At 41.6% G+C, this 20,385-nt stretch overlaps 1 protein-coding gene across 5 annotated transcripts in view; it reads left to right on the top strand.

Annotated features, from left to right (window-relative positions):
• The first annotated feature begins 2,128 nt into the window (after positions 1–2,128).
• The window catches only part of DAPK1 (death associated protein kinase 1), an 85,026-nt gene continuing 66,769 nt past the window's right edge, over positions 2,129–20,385 (top strand). For 4 of the 5 annotated variants that reach the window (XM_030467643.1, XM_030467644.1, XM_030467646.1 and 1 more), the window contains exon 1: positions 2,188–2,313. In XM_030467643.1, the coding sequence (XP_030323503.1) occupies positions 2,252–2,313 (62 nt within the window). In that variant the 5' untranslated portion in view covers positions 2,188–2,251. Of the gene's footprint in view, positions 2,314–20,385 lie in introns of all 5 variants that reach the window. The other variant, XM_030467642.1, reaches the window with a different exon arrangement.

The raw sequence follows: 20,385 nt of genomic DNA, 5'->3' as shown, positions 1-20,385 counted from the left end.
ATGTGTGTTTTAGGCAGCACTTGCAATGCAAAATAAAATGGATATTACTCTTGCATGAACTCAAGGCAGTCATAAAAGGTACAGAAACAAAGAAGTGAAAAACATCTAAAGATCAAGCAAGGTCAGAGTGCTTCACATTTCATGGGCTGGCTCTAGTGATTGTCCTCATTTCCAGCAAAGTAAGAATATTGAAAAACAAAACTAACTTCTAGATTTGTACCCAGTCTTTTTAAAAAATCTTGAGCTGTGTCAAAAATGCACCAACCTAAAGTCTGAGTCATAACTCTGAAAACCAGTTGAAGATAAATACATAGGAAATGGGCTGAAGACAAAGCACAGCACGTACTCCTGCATGTCTGGCTGCAAATCAAATAGTGAGGGGTGAATAGTTCTGAATGTAGCCCAGTCTGAGGTGACACCAGCATGCTGCCCTTTTTTACGATGGCTTTATATAACTTCACATCCAGTGATCCATTTAAATACCCTCCCTTCATTTTACAGATTACATCATTAGAGGCACAAAAAATGTCGACATTTAGCCAAGGTCACGCAGGGACTCACTTTGAAAATTTCAGGGCTTCTGTCTTGTTGCCCTGTACCTGAAGAAGGCCACTCACTCTCTCAAGTGCTTAATAGAGTGTAAAAGCCGTATGACTGCACTGAACTTCTTTTTCGCCTTTGATGAGCAATTCACTTACTGAGAGATCTCAAGAGTTCAGATCGAAGTTAAGAGCTGTTCAGTTACCCGGCGTCCTATACCCACTCAAAGCTGAACAACACTGATGGGAGGAAAACTGGGCAACTAAGAAAACATTCACTTCCCAAATGCAAGTTGTAGTCGAAAATACAGCTTGGCATGGGACCAACACAAACGAGAGAAGCAAGAAGCGCTGGGAAAGCTGAACCAGAGCAGCTGCAGGAGCAGCACATGGGAAATAGGGAACGCTAACACCAAAGATGAGGTGCAACAATCTACAGAGACAATTTTACACCTTTGGTATTTAAAAAAATGCTCACTGTTGTCGCCTGGAGATAAAAGAACACCTGCACGTTGTACTAAACTGCTTACTTTGTGAGGTGCCCCAGAGCACTGACAGTGCCGGGGCTCCCCCTGCGAGCCCCGGGCGGCTCAGCCGGTGCAGCAGCGCTCCCGCGCTGGCAGCTGCTGACGGCGGACGCGGGGCCTGTGGCGGGTGCCGACGCCGGTATGGGAGAGGAGCAGCGATGGGGACGCCACTGGGGACTCCCCCGGGCAGGCGAAGGGACAGGCCGGTGCCCTCCGTGGCACCGCCACGCTCTGTTCGGCGGAGACCGCTGCTTTGAGGGGGCCGGGTGCCAGCGGAGGGCACGACGTCCGCCATCCCCCCGCCTGCTCCCAACCCCGCTACACCCTGCCCGGGGCGCGGACACCGAGCTGAGGGGGCGAAACGCTCGGGCTGCGGGCGGTGCCCGGCGGCAGAGCGCACACAATGGCCGCGCCGAGCGCCGCCCGCAGGCCGGTGGCCGCTGGGGAGCTGGCACGCTGCCGCGGACTCCCCGCCCCGCTGGGGACCGGGGTGGGCTGGGGCGGGGCGCACCTGGTCCGGCATCGGGCAGAGGCGGGCAGGCCGCAGCGAGGGGCGGGGGGGCGCCGGGCGGCTTCCCATTGGCCGGGCGGCGGACCCCCCCGGCGGCGTCGCGCTGTGTCTGCGCGCCGGCCGGGAGCGGCCGCGGCGCTGTCGGCGCCTCACGGGTCGCGGAGCGGCCGGGGCTCCGCGGCGGCAGCGGCGGGTGAGGGGGGAGGGCGTCAGCGGGCCGGGGGGAGCGGTCCTGCGGGGCGGGGGGAAGGGTCCCCTCCAGCCTCTGCCCGGCGGCAGCGAGGGGATCCCCCGTTTCCGCCGGGGTCAGGTGCGGGGATGCCCGGGGGCTGCCGCCGTAGTCTCGGCGGCACGTCCTGGGTGACCAGGCAACGGAGCCACGGAGGAATGCGGCGGGCGGGCGGCTGGGCGCCGGCGGCCTCCACGGTCGGCTGGGCGGCGGTGCGAATGCCGCTGCCAGGGAAGGGGCGGGGGCCGCTGCTTTCTTCTCCCGGGCAGGGGAGGTGCCCGCGGTGCCGCTTCCTTCGGGAGCGGGGAGGGTGGGGGGGGGTGGCCCCGGCGCCAAGTGTTCACCTACGCGCTCCTCCGCAGGACGTGCAGCCGAGCGCGGGGTGGCCCCTGGGCGCTGGTGATGAGGGCGCCGAGCAGGGGCTGAAGCCGGCGAGGCGGGGACCATGACGGTGTTCAGGCAGGAGAACCTGGAGGAGCACTACGAGACGGGCGAGGACCTGGGAAGGTGGGTGCGGACCGGCGGTGGGTGCGGGCTCGGCGACCGCTGAGTGTGAAGGGGCAAGGGTGCTTGGCTCTCCATCCTCTCTGGGGTGCTTGAGGACCGGAAAGTGATCTGAATTGTAAGCTGCGGCACGGATTGTGGGCTCGGGCAGTTCCTGATGGTTAACTTAGCAGCTTGGTGCCCGCCTGGGTGTCGTGCGGCGTGCTGGGATCTGTAGGCTGCCGTGGGGGACAGCTTTGGGGACGGAAAGCTTTGGAGCTTAACGCCTGCTGCTGAGATCCAGGCGATAACTGGGAACGTGATGTGGGTGTTTAGGGCAGAAGTTTGCATTGTGTTTGTAGGGAAGTATTCTTAATGTATTGCATGTCAGTTCTGCTTTAATAACGCCGCTAAAGAAGTGAGAGAAACTCTGTATTTCATCAGCAGTACTGCCGTGAAAGATCACTTGCTAGGCATCACTGTTGGAGATGGAATTCAGATGAGGTTATATGTGGCAGAATACTGCAGATGAGGCAGTGCCTGCTTGAGCCTTGGTTCTGGAATGCTGTGTAGTAATCTCTTCCAACACTATTTGTGTAAAGAACTCAAGCTACTACCCATGCCTTGGTTTTTTGTTTTTTTTTTTTTTTTTCAGTGCTTTCTGTATTTTAAAACTGTTAGTTTAATACTGGATTGTGTTCCTTGCTTTCAGCTTCTTTCCTGTTTCATTAAGGAGGAATCTGATGGCACTCCAGCATACCACTATGGCAGAATCCTTTCTAGTGTTCACCTTCTCGATTTCAAAGCTTAGGATTGGTGTTTAATTGCCATAGGGCAGGGTGTGTGGGGCACATGATCTCTCGTCTGTATTTTGTGTATCTTTCCAGCAAAGGGTCCAGTAGTAGCAAATGTTGCTAATAAGGTGCTGGTATGGGCAGGAACTTAGAAATTCAACACAGTTTCTTTAAAAAAAACCCACAACCCAATCAACCAACCAAAAAGCCCCTGTATCAGCAGAAGGTGCATGGCACTGTTTTTAAAATAAACTTTGCCTCATTTATGTACAAGCTTGTTGCCACGACTGTTACTGTTACAGGATAAATGTGTACTTTTGTTTTCAGGTAGCATTGGATTTTTCACACATCTGGAATTACAGATTGTGTTGGACAGTGAAATCATACTCATTTATTTGGTATCTTGGTAGAAAGATGTATTAAGCCATAAGCTTAGGTTGTGTGGTCTGAACATTTTGTTTGGACACATAAAACTGATTTGATTTCCATTTTTTCTGGCAAGAACACAAAGTGTTCTGAAATTCAGGCTTCTGAACTCTTAAAAGTAAAGCAGCTTGTGCTTACAGACACTGACCCATAATTATAGGAGAAAATAAAGACTCCGATCTAGAAATAATTATAATGTTTTCTTAAAGTTCTTCAGGGGAAAGATGATGTCAATATGCTTGTTCCACAAGTCCTAAGGTTTGTGTAACCTCCCTGATTTTTTTTTAAAGAGAGAGTGTCAATGTAATGTTTGGTCTCTATCACATATTTATGAAAAAGAACAATTGCCTTTGGGCTAATTATGTAAGAAATATTTAACTATAGGGATTTTTCTGAGTAAACATACTCTGCAAGTCACAGGTTACCTACAGAACATAGTAAACACCAAATGTTTCATTTTTACAGTACAGGGAAGTGCAAACAGTGAATAATAATAGTTTTTTAAAAAAGAAGTTTTTCATATTGGCAGGATATTGGGTAAATGGAGTTCAATTTTAAATATGTATATCCATGTGATCAGTTACAGACAAGGTGTTAGAGAACTGAGGTTGTTCTTTTACTCATCTTGATGCTATATAACCTTGGCATGTGGTTTAATCCTGTATTAAATCCTGTAATATTTTAAGAATTAAAATGGATATTAAACTCTTCTCTTGTTTTTTTTCTTGAAAAAAGTAAAGAAAACCACTTCATAATTTTTTTCTACTTCTATGTGAAAATACCAGTGGATGATAAAACACTGTGAAACGCTTGACAGAGCCTTTGGTTTTAAAAATGAAATGCAGTTATTTTAAGAGTCAAAGCTTTCACTTCAGCAGCACTTTGAGAAACCAGAATGATTCCACTGCAAAGTGTTATCATAAACCGTGAGAGTAAGCAAATTTGAGGATAGTAGGTTTAAAACCGTGGTATTTTTAACTTCTTCTAGGGGTGATTGAACTACTACTTTGTAAATCCCATAGCTCTCCATTCCTCCTTAACTCCTTAGGTAAGTTTCTTGCCATTTCATTTGCATATAAATGCTGCTGCAAATTTCAACCTTGAGGCTCAAAACTCAGAAAGCTGTGAAAACACCTTTGACTTCAAAATTTCTTGTTCATGTGGAAACCAATCATTATTTTCAAATAGACCTAAGCTATCATGAACAGTTCAATTTTTGTAAAATCATCCTATTTTTTTACTTCCTAGGGAAGAATTCTTTTGTTTCCTCTTAGTTAGTTGCTGTCGTGGAGCAAACAAGGTGAATAAATCAACAGATGAGTTTTTATTGACAGAGATGTGTTTGAACAGATCCCAAAGTTCACAGGCCAGACTGGCTTTTGAGAAAGCTCAGTGAAGATGCAAATACTCAGAAATGTTAATAATCAGCACTATTTTCCCTTGTAAATGATTTAGCATTTTATTGCCTTAAAATACTCTATAGTACCATAACTAGAATAGTCATTTGAATTAGAAAGTGATCTCAGAAAGGTGTCTTGAAGAATGTAAATGTGTTGTATAAACAAAAATTTTGATTGAAACTAATAACAGAGGTTTAAGTATTGCATATCACAAAACCTAGGGTTTTGGGAAACAAGGAGGAGGGACAGGGGATGGAAAAAACCACAATTCCTAGTTTTCTGGTTTCTCAGGGTGCCTTTGCAAAAAAGTAATAAACAGTCCTCAGCCTTTTTACAAAATGTTTGAGTTTTATTCATTTCTTTGGTTTGTTTTGATTTATGCCTGAAGAAAATAAGAAAAAAAGAAACTTGGAACTGTGAATTTGTGAATGTTGACAGGATTTCCCAGATTTGTCTTGCCTGCATGTGATTTCTTCCAACACATTAAGAGCTGTTTGCAATGGTTTATCTGAACCTTTTGTACCAGTGTTTTGAGACTTGTGCATCAAATGTGGTCTTAAGCACAGAACATGTAAGATAGTGCGCTTCCTTGATTGTAGTGTACCCTGCAGTGCATATACTGTTTTCTGTCTTAAAAATTTGAACTGATCAGATACAGGTTACCTACAGATGTGTTAAGTAATCATCTAACCATGAAATTTCAAGGCATAGTAGAGATTGTCACGAAAGAGAAATGTACTGGAGCTGTTTTGTTCATCAATTCTGCCTGCAGTTGCAGGTTGTGTGACTGTGCATTTTAAATAACCTGCTGCAGTGCTTTTACATGAGCCCGCCCAAAAGACAGGAATTCAAGTTCGCCATGGTGAGCATACAAATAAAGACCTTAAAACCAGACTAAATTAATGAAATTATTCTTTTAACCTTCTGAGACCAGCCATCCTTGGAGTTGCTACTGTACCATGAGAAATGCAAATTGCTTAAATAATTTGAGAGAAGGTACCCAAATAAAGCTATGGTGTAGATATATATGGTGTCTCTTTATGAGAACTGAAGAAATTTAGCATGTGGTCTTAAGAACAGCTTCCTCTTTCATTCACACCCTATACCATCTCCCTCCCAGCCCCCTGTTTTGTGTTGTGGTTTGTTTTTTCTTTTTCTGTAGACTTTCATGTCCTTGTTAAAAGAGGTACAGATTGTTGAAATTATGTTTTGGAACTGAAAAATGGTAATTACACTGTGATCTGCAGTTCTTATATTGTTGATTCTAAAAGTAGGAAGAGTTGTCTTCACAATTTTCAACTTGGAACTTGTTTGGACCTGTGTGACTCCCTAGGGAAACACTTGCAACTTCTGAACAAAAGCTACAATGAATCTCGGCAGTATTGGAAACAAATCTGTTTCTGTTTGGTAGTTCACTTAAGCAGAAAAGCTAGCATTGAAATGCAGTAACAAAACCGTAGTGTCTAAGGTATCTGCTTCATCGGTTGCAAGAGAAAAATGTATGGGGTAATGTGCTGAAGATGCTGGTAAGAGAAACCGGGGAGCAGAGCAAATATATATATTTACAGTCTGAAAAATACTCTTTTTAAGTGTTGAGGAGTAAAAGTAGACTTTTTTTCCTTTCTAGAAACCAGGAACTGTGTAGTAAGCAGAGAGTATGTTGGCAGAGCATACTTGCATATCTATGTATGCATATGTGTACTTTTCGTTATTCATATTTTTTGGCCAATGTGCCTATTAGAACTGCAAAGGTTGTCTGTCATCTGTCCACACACTGTAACTGCATTGCACTTGTGTTAGAGGAAAGCAAAAACATCAAAAAAACCATACTAGCGTAGCAATTAAAATTTCACCTTTGTGGCACTTCTCAGGCTTGACAGTCTAAACTAATATTGTGAACTTGCCAGTTGATAAAGTGCATGATGTGAATTTTTTTTAGGTGATACTTGCATCAAAATGGTGACATTTAAAATCCATCTCAACTGTCTTTAATAATGTTATAGTGTAAGATTTTTTCCTATTAGTTAGCAGACTAGAAAGTCATATGGGGGGAAGCAACAATGCAAAATATAGTCTGGTAAGGCTGAAAGTATTGTGTATACGGTATAAATTTTTTAACTGTGATAGACCGAAATTACCATTTTCTTTCTTGGATTTTCTTGCCGTGACCTCATATTCATTGCTCCATTAAAAGACACACATTAACCTTTTTATTACAGAGAGTAAGTGGTTAAGTACTGAAGATGCAGAAGATGTAAACCTCTGTGGTACCATTTCCTGTGTTGTTCACACAAGCACCACAATAAATACCAAATATGTCATATTCACTGCTTCTATTAGTACATATATGTAAATTCCACTAGAACATGATAACTAGTTACACTAAGTTGAGTTGACTTTATGAGTTTTTCAGGGAAAAGGGCCTGGGAAGGAACCCTGGAAGCACTGGTCTCAAAGCTGCTCTTTGTGCAGAAAACATGTTTAGTTGGTTGGTGTATTTGTATGCTTTTTTAACAAACAAACACACAGTTCAGAATTTTGAAAATCAGATACAGCAAAGAACACTCTTAGGAAACCATGTAAATGTATTATTGTCTCTCAGAAGTTTGTTATTCCCTGCTTGTCTGCAAGTCCTAGCCCTGTGGTTGCATGGATGCTGGGAAAGAAAGTCTTATAACTGGGAAATATGTTGGGAGGAATTGCTCTTCTGTATCCCAAGTCAGTTTACCTCCCAGTGATGCTTTAAAATGCCTCTTTTTCATAAACACATAATAACCTGTGAGATGCTAATGGCACAGGCTGCATGAGGCTGTCACCATACAGTGCTACTGGTGACAATTACTGCCTTATAAAATGTGCTGAAAGGTTTCCTACTTGAAAGGAACAAGAGTTACAGATCATTTTTTTTTTAGGTAAAACTGCTTGGTTTATTTCTCTCTCAGAGGGAGAATAATGCCTTCTTTTGTAGATCTTTTAAAATGAAGCCTGATTGAAACTAGGGCTTCTTGATTATTTTGTGCCTTCAGTTTAAACATACAAATCTCTGTAAATCTAAACTCATCAGGAAGCAGATAAAAATGCTGGTGTTTGATTTCTATTCTAGCCAGGCTCAGTAAGGCACAATCAGTACTGGAGCTGGTTGGTAGGCTAGGAGTAGGCTGAAACTTTCATTCTGTATTTTCAGGCTTTGCTTTTTTGTCCATGTTTGTGGGGATTTTTTTGTTTCATTTTTTCATAGCTATTACCTTTCTTTAAAGATGTTTAGAATATGTCAGTTCCTCTGCTGAAACTGTGCTTGCAGAACAGAAATTGGTCTTTTAGCTTAGGAAAAGGAAGGCTTAGACTGTGCTTTCATGAGAGCTGTGGTGGAAGCTCAGTCCATGCTATTGGTGGCAGGAAGGAGCAGTATCACTTTCCTCTGCTGTCTATTTCTACATGGTTTGTTCTTTGCTTTGGCTTTGGTTTTGTTTGTTTAGTTTTGGTTTGGTTTAGTTTTTTGTTTCTTTTTGTTTATTTGGTTTTTGTTTTGAGGTTTTTTGATTTTTGTTGTTTTTTAAAAGTCGGTTGTTGTTTTTCAAAAGTGTTTTGTTTTAATGCAATTGCACTGTCAAAGGGGAAAAAAACCACCTCATATCTAACTTACAGTAGCAGTTGAAAGCACTGATATCTCAGCCTGCATGGAGTAGTGATTTCCTCCATAAGTCAACCTCAAATTAAAACCTGTAGGAGGGGCAGAGATAAAGATTCACATTACAACAAAGAAGAATATAAACGGACAAGAAAGTTCCTTAACTTTGGAAATTAGGAGAGCAACAGATGGTGCAGCAGTTCTGGAGTAACCTTAATGAAAGATTGTTGCAATCAGTCAGAGGTATTCAAAGGTGGATTAATTCTTCGAGGAAATTAGATATTTCTTGTGAAACTCAGAGCTGTGCTCAGTGACCAGATGTCCTGTTTTGAACTGGCTTGGTTGGTGAACCTGTCCAGCAATTTTATATTCCAGAGAAAATGTGCTAGTTAAAGATGTGGGTCAGTAGTTTCTGTTTCCTAGATGGTATTGGTTTGCATGGGAGCTCTGTCTCAAATAAGACTTATTTCTCAGGCTGCATTTTGACCCCATTGCAAGAACATAGGTGATGCAAAGGAGGATTATCCAGCAAACCTGAAAAGCATTCATTGACTTGCCAAAGAGTATAGTAGATCCTACACAGTCATCACTAGTTCATGGCTGAGATAGGCAGAGGCTGAGAGAAATGTGGACAAAGCATAAAGATCTTTAAGCCTGAACTGTTTTCTTACCTGTATTTGCTATGTAGTGAGTTTTGGAGTAGCATAATTGACATGAGATTTAGTAGAACAGGATATCACGGCCTGTGCTAAGGGGGCTAATGTAGATAACATGGTTAAGCCCTGAGATCTCATCATTTAAGAAATGACACAGCATGTTTTTTGGTGGTTGGTTTTGGTGCTGTTGTGGTACAGGCTAATGCCAGAGATGAATTGTAGGGACAGGTGTCTCCCAATATCCCTCTGCAAAAAGCTGCTGTATCCTTTTTATGATACAGCTGCCATCCCTCCATTCCTGTTCTGTTCTAAAGCAAAGGAGAAATCCTGGAATGGTGAAGCTGCAGGAAGAAGGTTTTTAAGAGAGAAGACTTAAGACTTCAATACATTTAGCCTTGTACCACAAGGCTTAGAATGGTATGATTTTTAAACACTGGAAGAACAAAAATGCTTGGGGAAAAAAAAAGAAGCTTTTGATACTAGATTAACATTTATGGTGTTCACAGGTGAATGTGCAGGCTGGAAATCTGAATGCTGCTTGCTTCCAGGAGACTGAACTTTGGCTCTTGACTTTGAAAGGAAGCCAATGTAAACAGGAACTTAAATTTTATCAAGATTGAACATGTAAAATTGAATGAAGGGATGGCAAGACCTTGATCCAAAATGGAGGGGGTTTGTCCCAAATGCATGTGGCAGTTCTTCATGTGTGGAGAGGTTGATGCTGGTCGCTCCTCACAGGTAATTAGCAGTAAAACAAGAGGGAATGGAGTCAAGCTACAGCAGGGTAGGTTTAGGCTGGACATTAGGAAAATACTGTTCACAGAAGGAGTGTTCAGACACTGGAACAGGCTGCCCAGGGAGGTGGTTGAGTCACCATCCCTTGATGTGTTTAAGGGTCATTTAGATGTGCTGTTGGGGGTATATGGTTTAGAGGAGAATTTGTAGAGCAGGGATGAAAGTTGGACTCAATCTGGGGAGTCTTTTCCAACCTGAAAGATTCTATGATTTTACGATGCTGACCTGGGGAAGGACAAAGCTGGTAAGGATACAAGTCAGTGTAGATATCTTAGCTCAGTTTTACCTACGTCTTTCTTTTGTACCAAGTTATTATATTCTTGGTTATTAGAAGTTATTATATTCTTAGTTATTATATTCTTATAAGTTATTATATTCTTAGAGTGTTGGAGTTAGGTGGGGGTTTTTAATACTGGTACACATTGATATCAAGGAGAAGGTCTTGTAATAGGTGCTTTATCCCAAATCCCCAATAGTTCACGTGGCTTAGGATTGCTGTAAAGCACCACAGTGAGTGATCCACGGTGCCCCACAACCTCTTGGGTATGGCATTTTGGTTTTTTCTTTCCCCTTATTCCCTTCTAATTACAGAAGCAAATATAACAGATAGTTTCTGCTTGGAGCGGCAAAAGTGTTGAGCCATTTCATGGATGCCCAGTTGAGATGCATGCATTGACTACCAGCAGTAGGGACCTTGCAGTGCAGTGGTGTACCACTCTTCACTAGAGTGAGTCTTCCCCAACTACCTGCAGGTGCAAGTCTGTTTGTTTGTTAGGAAGCTTAGATGTCAACATAAAATTGTCTCTTACTGGGTGCTCACAAATATAAGACTGGAACATATCCAAAGCTTGGAAGAGTTCACAGTCATTGTATATTATAACTGTATGTACAACCTGGTTGAAAAGTAGAGTTTAATTGAATTTTCTGCTAAACTATGTAGAGGAGTGAGCATTTGGAAATCAAAAAAATTGTTTTGGACAGTAGCGTTCTGTCTTTGTGCTTCTTGCTTAAACAAGATAAGTTAGCTTGTGACTGAACTGATGTACTGGAATATTTTATTTCCACTGTTGTCTTTATTTCTGAGCGATTAATACTCTGTCTCTAAGTTTCCCCAAGTTACTTGAGGAGCTCTGCTTTCTGTCTGGTATGTAAATTGTCTTCTGGGCACCTGTCCCTTTCCTTGGTTTTGTCTCAAGAATCATTAAGTAGTAATTGTAAAACTTGAGGTACTGTGTGGGTGTGCCTGTAGAAGTGCTCAGAGTACCTGCTCATGTTCCATGAATGCTGATACCAGTGGGACATTTTTCCCAGGTCACACAGTCTGTTGAAGCTCTGGTGCTTTGAAGTTGTTAGCTTTATGGGTCAAAGCAAGGATGTTAATTTTCTGGATGCTTTGGTGACTTTTAACTGTCCTGTGATTATAGAGAAGCAATCTCTCCTACTTCCTTCTTCCTCTTTCTTTTTTTCTGAATTTTTTAATCTTGCTGACTATTGGAGAGTCGTCTGCATCTTAATAGGACTGGGCTCCGTTGCAGAGATGGTCCTTTTAATAGGTCCTTTAGTAGTCCTATATTGCTAAATGAGATTAAGAAAGCTAGGGCTTAAAACTTAAAATCATACACACTCCACGGTGTGTGTAAAGTTACTTCACTGTGTGTGCAACAGACTGGTGTGTGGATAAGCTACTGTGCTTACTTGGCTTTATTATGTAGGTATAACTGGGGGAACTGACTTTGTGTCAGTAATACTGCATTATCTTCTGGTTTACAACTAGATTATTCTGACATGTTTAACACAGATTAAAGTATGAGCTTTTTATCTACTAAAGAAAATAATATTAATGTGTATTTTACTTGGATCTAACAACTTTGTGGCCATGAATTTAGTTTTCAATAGCTTCATCAAAAAAACTGGCAGATGGTAATAAATTTTAGCTTATTTTTTTGATACCTTTTTTCTTGATAACTTTGATCCTTTGTTGGGACACTTGGTTCCTGTTACCTTTAATGATGATAATGCAGATGTAATCCCAGAGATGATTATTTCACCCTGTGTCTTTCTTGTCTCTTTATTTTTCTGGTTGATTTTTGCTTGTTTGTTTGTTTGTTGTGGAGTCTTTTTTTTGTGCCAGCATAGTCTTCAGACATTTTGGTATGAGAGTTAGGACTTTGGTACATACCTGTCTGGCAGTATTTTCCTATCTCCATGAGTAAGGCCATCTATGCAGAATTGCTGCTGATTCCCTGGGAAAGGAAAGCACATAAGGCAATGGCTCAGCTCTCTGTGTCATCTTTCCCCATTGCTTTTTATTTGAAAAGGCTTTGTGATACTATGTACTTCACATTCCTGGCTAAATGAAGGATCACTTTTCCTGTTTTTGTTTCCAGTTACATTAACTGGAGAACAGACCATCCCAGATTGTGTCTTATAAAGCTGGTCCACTTCTACTGCCTCTAATGTTTCTCTAAGCAGAAACCTATACATAAATGTCTTTCCTAGGTGTGTATTAGTTCCTGGTGAAGTGCTGCCCTACCTGCTTGCTGGCCTGCCCAGGTGTTTTTACAGGGTGGCTAAACCAGCCTAATGAGAGGGCCAGTGGGTGGGATGATCCTGCTCTTCACCCTTGGAGCTACATCCTCCTGCTGCTTCTCCTTTATTGGCACTGCCACTATCCTGGGTGCTTCCTGGAAGCAGTAGGGAATTACAGGTTAAGCTCTCTGAACTGGGTCACAGTGGGACATTGGGCAAGTAGCAGTGCCAGTAGCTGGCATAGTGTAGGATTGCATGGCCAGAGGGATGGGGAAGCCTGTGGTCTTGATGGATGTTAGCTCAATCTACTGACCCACATCATAAAGCCCACGCCATGTGTGTTCTGCATCAGTGCTCTGCAGGTCTGGCCAGCTGAGACCATGTTGAATAGAAGACCTGCTCAGAACTGGAAAGCAGAACCTCACTGTTGATTAACCCTGGACAACAAGGTTGGTGACTGCACAGTCTGAGTATGTCTTCCTGTAGCAGCTACTGTAGGGTGGCCAAACAAGCCCTTCTTTGCACAGAGATCAGAGAAGGTAACTTGGAATATTTTAAAAAAATGTTCTAAATTCCTAGGTGCCCAAGCTTGCCCATCCGAGTGAGTAGTTGTGAATAAAGGCTACAGAGCTGAGCAAGTGGACAATTATTTGGCTGTACACAGCAGCTCATAACTGCCCATGTATATTATTGCTTTAACTCACTTGGTATAAGATTTGTGTATGTGACGCAACCAGAGCTTTGTTTGTAATAGGGTGTTTCCTTAAAAGCTGTCTTCAGTGAAGGAAAAGCAGTATTTTCATCACTTCATTTCTGGGGGCTTAAATTACATGTTTACATATTTCTTTGCGCAGTGAGTTTCTTACATACTTATGTAACATCAAATTAATAATTGTTGGAATAAAATGACAAATTTTCCCCTGCAAAAAATGCCTCTACCATCTTCTGTGGAGTATAAACTTAAGGTTGTATATTTCTTCTTGTGCCCTTGTATTGATATGTTAGATACCTGTGGATTTTACTGTTATTCTTCGTAACTAATGAGAAGTAATGAATAACGGTGCAGTCCACTCCACACCTTTAACTATATAATTTATTATGGAAGCTGGGTCATAACCAGTTTGAGGCTTTGCAGTCCACCCTCATTTCTGCTTTGAGTGAGTGGATTTTACTCGTCTTCTAGAAAGTATTTGGTGCATGATCCGTACCCTGCTACTATATTAAATTATTTTTCAAATACACTGAAAAAGCAGTATTTTCTTACAGTAGCATAATTTAATGTAAATAAGGTAAATAGTTTAAACAGGTACTACTGTGCAGTGTCATGCATTTGTGTATTTTAGTTGTGGTCATTCAATGTAGAAGGTATCTTCCAGAGTTAAAATCTGCATAGAAATGGTGCCTAGAGTTATATTGCTATTGCTCATTAAGATCATAGATCATATGCTATGAAACAGGTAGGTTCTGAAGAGGTGTAATAAAGGGAGACTGCTCATTGTGATCAGAGTGGATGGCATAACTTAAGATTTGTTAAGTATTATCACCAGACTCTTCTTTCATGAGTGGAAGAACAACCACCCACTTCAGGCATGCTTCAAAACCCATTGCGACAGATGAGAAGCAGGAAGCTGGAAACATGACAGAGCAGCAATAACAGTCCTTAGCATTACCTCTATATGTAACTCCTTTTTAATACTGCAAATAGAGGTAAAGGTAGCACATTGCTTGAAAAGATGTACATTTGTCTGTGTAATTCCACCTTCTTTCTGGCTTTTTATTTTCCTTCACAGATGTAATTATTACTTGAACTGTTCATGGGTGTTGAGTACTCTGCTTATCATACTATAATGATTTCTGAAAAGGCTTTAAAAAATGCACTCAGACCAAATGGGTTTCAGCAATCTCCACCCCAAGCACCATTAAAACGAAATGGCTGGCAATCAGCTGCCTTGGAAGCTTTACAGCCATACATACTTTATCAACTTACACATTAACTAAAACTACATCTGTTTTAGATAACTGTATGCATAGGATGAGGCTGGACTTGATGATCTTAAAAGGTCTTTTTCAGCCTGAGCAATTCTATGATTCTATAATCTTGGAATGTACTTCATATTAGCATTTTAAACCACAGTGTTTATGATACGGCTTCTGTCTGAGGCCCTTTCTTGAGTCCTTGTTTGCACAAGTAAGAAAATACCTAGTTCTTTACATTTTGGGGCTTGATAGTAACTTCAGTGCTTGTGTTAAGGGACTTGAGGCACAGGGCCTTCTTGCATTTTCATTTTTTTACCATCTCCAAGTTTTACAAGAACGTGTGTTACAGACCGAGTTCACTCTCATACTGGTTGTGGACATCTTACATTTGTCATGAGACAAAACTGATGCCATATTTAGTGAAAACATTTTTTTTCCCACTGAACATTGATAAGGGACCATCTCCAAAGTTCTCTAGAACAGGTCAGTACATTTTGCCTTTTGTTATGGTACTGCAAATGTGTATGTCAAAATATCAGTGACTTGGAAGTATTAATGGAAAGGGACCACAGGATACTGAGATTTGGTCTTTCTGACACTCACTACACTTGGGTTATGTGAACTGTAGAGCACAAATAAGAGAAACAGTTCAAGTGTGGTTTTGCACTTCTGTCATCTGTAAGCTAGAAAACTAAGAGCTCAAGTTTTGTGGTATGGCTTAGTCTCATATTAAAAATTATAACCTTATATATTTTATCTTTAATAATTGTAAAAATTAAGAAGTTTTAAAAAGTGAGCACACCATGGAGAAGACTGTTTAAAAAAACTAGTTATCAAACTGTATGTATAACACCTGTGCACTTAGACCATGTCACACTGAACTATATTACATGAAATTTTAAAGTGAAAAGTAGTCGTGGTAAAATGAGTTCTCAACAAGGAAACCCAGAAAACTGTTTCTCTTGAGCAGCAAGTTTTACGGCTCCTAAATAGAGCAAGCCACAGCATTTAAGTAGTATGTTTTTGCTTACAAAGTAAATAAAGAACTTGATTTTTTTTTTTTTTTTTTTTTAACCGACGTAATTGCTGTTCCTGCCTTAGCAATAACTGGATCAGAAAGCAGAAATAAAATAGTGTCTGACCTTTGCTCAGCTTTTTGTATAAAGTTTCAGTGATGTTGGTAACTTGCATTTCTCGTTTTATTTACTGGCACAGTGACAAGCAAGCATGTGTGGTATTACCCAGACTGTACAAGTGAATTTTGGATAGATAATATGAAACTGAAGACAGAGCCAAATTGTTTATATAAATACAGTAGCTGGGGAGGTTTTGTCTGTGCCTGTCTGGTTTTTGCCTTTCACCCACCTATTCTAACCGTTCAAAGCACTATAAAGGGCAGGAAAGAAAATTTAATTTTTGTTTGGCTTCTGTCACCTTTAACACTGGATCAGCAATTAAACAAGTGACAGATGCTCTCTATTAACCCCTCTCCCTTCACAGAAAAGGAAAGGAAAGAAAAGAAAATAAGGGAGAGAGACTTGGGAGCTGGAAACTGAACCATACAGCTTTAATAAAATAGTAACGATAAAAAAAGGAAATTATGAAGTATGTACAAATATATACAAAACCCTTATTGTGTTTCTCCTTTCCCCTCAGTAATCCTCACATCACCATGGAATCTGCAGGGCAGGCCATGGAAGAGTCTCAGACTGGGCTCCTGGGCTCAGCAGCAGATGTGAGTTGGATGCAGGAACGCAGGGATTCAGGAACTCATGGATTGGGCTCAAAGACAGATGAACAGATGGGGTCTTCTCAGGACCACTGGCCATAGACAAAGAGAGTTTGACATTGTGATCCCTCAGATTTATAATAAGTATTACTTATATGGGATGGAGTACTCTGGTCAGTTTTGGTCACCTGTCTGGTCCATTGATTTCTGGAGGAGGGTCACAGGTCTGACCTCTTTCCTCCCTTTTGTTTGTAAACTTAAAAAGTTTATCAGAACCAAGCAGTGGCTGTGGTGTTGCATACAGTTGTCTTGCAGTAACTATAAACATCAAGTCTTCTCAGTCCTAGAAGCAGTGACTAAAACCATCCTGTGATTTTCATGACATGCAGTTAGTTAGAAGAGGCTTAACTGAAAAGCAAAATTACTAAAAGAAAATTGGTTCCACACTAGCTCAGAACAGGACATTGAACCCTTTATTCCATACCATTTGCATCATACTCATGTCACTTCTATTTTTTGTTCCCAAATACACATACACATCAGTCCATCCTCCTTTACTGAATTTCATCTAGTCCCTGGCTGCAGATGTCCACCTATCACCTTGCACTTATCAGGGTGAGGGAGATGGTATGAAGGTTGACACTGATCCTGTCCATGGATTGCTGGTTACAGGTGTCAGCCTCAAGGAAGTTACTGGATGCCAATCAATGAACCTAGTTCCTTTTTCTTGACCACGTGCAGCAATTAACATACATGGGGCTTGAACCCACGACCCTGACACACAGACAAAATCATAAAAAATAAATAAAAAATTAAAAAAAAAAAATTCCATGTGCTACCCACTGAGCCAGTCAGGCAAAAAGTTAGGTATTCTCACCCAGGGCTAGTATCCCTTGAGTATCTGTTCTCCATCCACCATCATCATCCACCAAGAATGTCCAGGTCCTTGAGTAAAAGTAATTGCACAAGTGAATTTGCCGTTGCCTGAAGCAGGTAAAATCCAGTTTCCCCAAACAGATTTTTTTCATGCCCCACAGGGACCTTATCTCTGTACACTGTATATGGAAGCTCTGACTTGGAAGACCAGCTGTTAACTAACCATGTTAAGGATCCTCTAATTTTGAGGACATGCAGAATACCCACTGTCAGCAAATGGGTTTTTTTTTAGCTTTTCTTACCTCTACATAGACCTGATGTACACAGATCTCAACTCCATCTACTCTGACTGGAGAATCACTCACTGGAGTCTGGAGCAGCCATTCTCCTGGAAGGACCTTCTCCTACATTTGCTTTACCTAATAGAAGGTGTACTCACGTAATCATGTCTGTAGGGCAGCAGTAGGTTTCTCATCCCACTTCTCACCCCACTGCTATTGAATCAGTCAGGTTTTTTATGGCTGAGATGCAGGCTCCATAGGGATTAGAGACAGTGTCTCCATACTGTCACAGACAGTATTATCACACACATACAGATACACTGTCACACACAGCTGGCATGAGTATGTCATCTACCCATACCATTACTGACAATGTATGGGATTATGCTGGTGGCTCACTCTGCACAAACTTCTGTAGCATTGGCTTAGAGCATTTACAGCATTTCATCAGGATATACAACCTGACCATCATCATAAATCACATTTTTCACAGCTAATATGCTCCAATACTTACTAGCTTTTTCAAGCATAGTCTCTCTGCTCAGGCTGCAGTAAATACTGCCTTTATAGGGATACCTGTCCCTTGCAGCTGACAAGAGTCTCCTCCATAGGCTGCTGGTTCCTGCCTTTTTCACAGTTAATTTATCAATACCTGAATCTCTGGCCAGGAATCCTAGCTGTCTGGCTTCTCTATTGTCCAGTTCCATGGTATCAGCTCCATCATCTCAGCATCCAAGCAACCAAATGAGAAGTGATTCATCTCTATGACAGCCAGAGTGCTTTCTCAGACTATGCAAGTCCCTCATAGAAAATAATTAAACAGTTTTGGTTCTGAGCCTTGTCAGCATATGACTATTTGCTTCTTTATCTGCTTGCGAGGGACCCACTCCATCATTTGCTTGAGGAGGACTGTTCTCATCCTCCTCAGATTTTCTTCGTGACCTTGGGCCTCTGCTAGTAAAACTTCTGGAGATTTTGCAAAGGCAGGAAGGCTGGGAACTGCCTTCCCCTTTTTCTTTGCTTTGCTGCTAATCACAGTGTCGACTAGTTAGTTAAGTACCGGTGTGGATTGGGTGGGAGTGGCCACAGTAGCTGCAGCCGCAGCTTCCTGTGTCAAATCGCGGCAGTGGAAATTGCAGCTGCAGCTGCAGCATCTCTGACCTCGGTTCTGGGGTGCAGCAGCCTCGGAAGCAGTGGCAGTGACGTCTTTAGGAGTGGCACTCTCCAACTAACCCTTCTCACTCCGTGAGGGGCAGCTCTCACTTTCAGTCTAAATAGTTATGTCTCCACAGTACATAAAAAGCATTAATAACCTTCAGCAGACATTTGTAAGTATATCTAGTAATGCTGGCATGATCAAAATTTGATGGACTTAGCTCAGGAGAAAACAGAGCAGTATAATTCCCCAAGGCAAAACTGAAAGCATAATTACCATCAAAGTTCACATGAAAAGGTCACTGCAAAATATACTGCAATATAGATCAGTATTAACAAACATTTCACAACTACAAATCTATCCCAGCACTTACTATCCATAATCCACAAAGCAACACCAAGACCAGCTGAACAGTGACATTGCATACCCTACATACCACATGCACGGCAGGATATTGGTAACTGACAGTTACTTTCACACTTAACTGATTCAGTGAACTTCTTACAGTGATCTGCAAAATTATTAGTACGTCTTTGTTATGTAACTGCAGCAATTTAGGGGCTTCCAGGAGGAGAGTATGGTCAAACCTTCAATAATGCTTATAGGTTTTTCAGTGTGCCTTCCCTCTGAACATCTGCTGTGAACGTGGACACAGAGTACTTTATTCATTCAAATTTGTATTCAAAACCCTGCATGTGAAAAAAAAAAATAAAAAATCTGACATCACAATTCCTGTGTGTGCAAGAGGATGTTTTAAAAAAACCCAGAATTACTCAGCTCCTTAAAAGCATGTAGTATCCTTTTGTTCTGGTTAACAGCAACGAAAATCAGCTTATTTGCCTGGCTGTTAATTAAGCCACATCAATATATTGACAAAAGTGTAATTTACTATAAACAAGACAGTACTGGTGAGCATAGTGATATAAAGCAGTTCCATTTTGGTTTTATATAGGACTTGTAACTAGGAACAACACGTTTTCTATTTGCATACAGATGCCAGTTTTTCATTACCAAGAACATTCCTTTCATACGCTATAAAGTTCTAGCAACAGTGCAATTTCACTTTTTGGCAGGGACTTTGTACATACCTGAGAATTAAAATAAATCTTTCTATTCCTTTTCTGCCTCATCTTCTCCCCTGCATGCTTTCATTCCTTGACCTTCAGCTGCACTAAACTAATTTCCAAGAGCAGGGTTTGACCTAATTGCTTAGCAGAGTATGATCATGGAGAAATCCTGTATATTGTCTGCTAACACTGTGGTCGTAACTTCTTTTAAGTCATGTGCTCCTTTGAATGAAGAAGACATGTATGGGATGGAGAGCTGTGTGCTGGCGCTGCCTGTGAAGGATTTAGCAGCTGTGAGATTGCCTTTCTTTCATTGTCTGAAATACCATTGTCAGTGCCACCTTTTCTTCTTGAAAACCCTTATCCTTCATGCTGAATGGCACTTAAAAAAAAGGAACAGAAACTTGAATCTGTGCCTGATTTAATCGTGAAATCTGTACTTTCTTTTTCCAACCAAATGAAAAGTACCTGTGTGTGTGTTCTGTATGTGTTCCTCAGAAGGCTTACGTGCAGACATGGTGTAAAATTGAAATGCTGTGATGATTTGGAAACGGCAAATAATGAAAGACTGAAGACAAAGTAAAACAGGAGATGCAATTACAGCTATTAAGCCCCTTGTTCTGAAAACCTTTGAAGCACTGCAGCAATCAAGCGTGGTGGGAAAAGAGGGATGGATGGCGACTGGCTCTTGTCTGTGTACTTACACCCAGGGGGTCTGTAGTGCTTTCCTTACCTTCACCTCACTGTAAACCTTTGGCCTTCTTGTAACAATGGTGGTACTT

The sequence above is a fragment of the Calypte anna genome, chromosome Z (assembly GCF_003957555.1).
Source record: "Calypte anna isolate BGI_N300 chromosome Z, bCalAnn1_v1.p, whole genome shotgun sequence".
In the NCBI taxonomy this organism is placed as follows: Eukaryota; Metazoa; Chordata; class Aves; order Apodiformes; family Trochilidae; genus Calypte; species Calypte anna.
The sequence above is the reverse complement of the archived record's forward strand: the minus strand, read 5'-3'. Positions and strand labels throughout refer to the sequence as shown.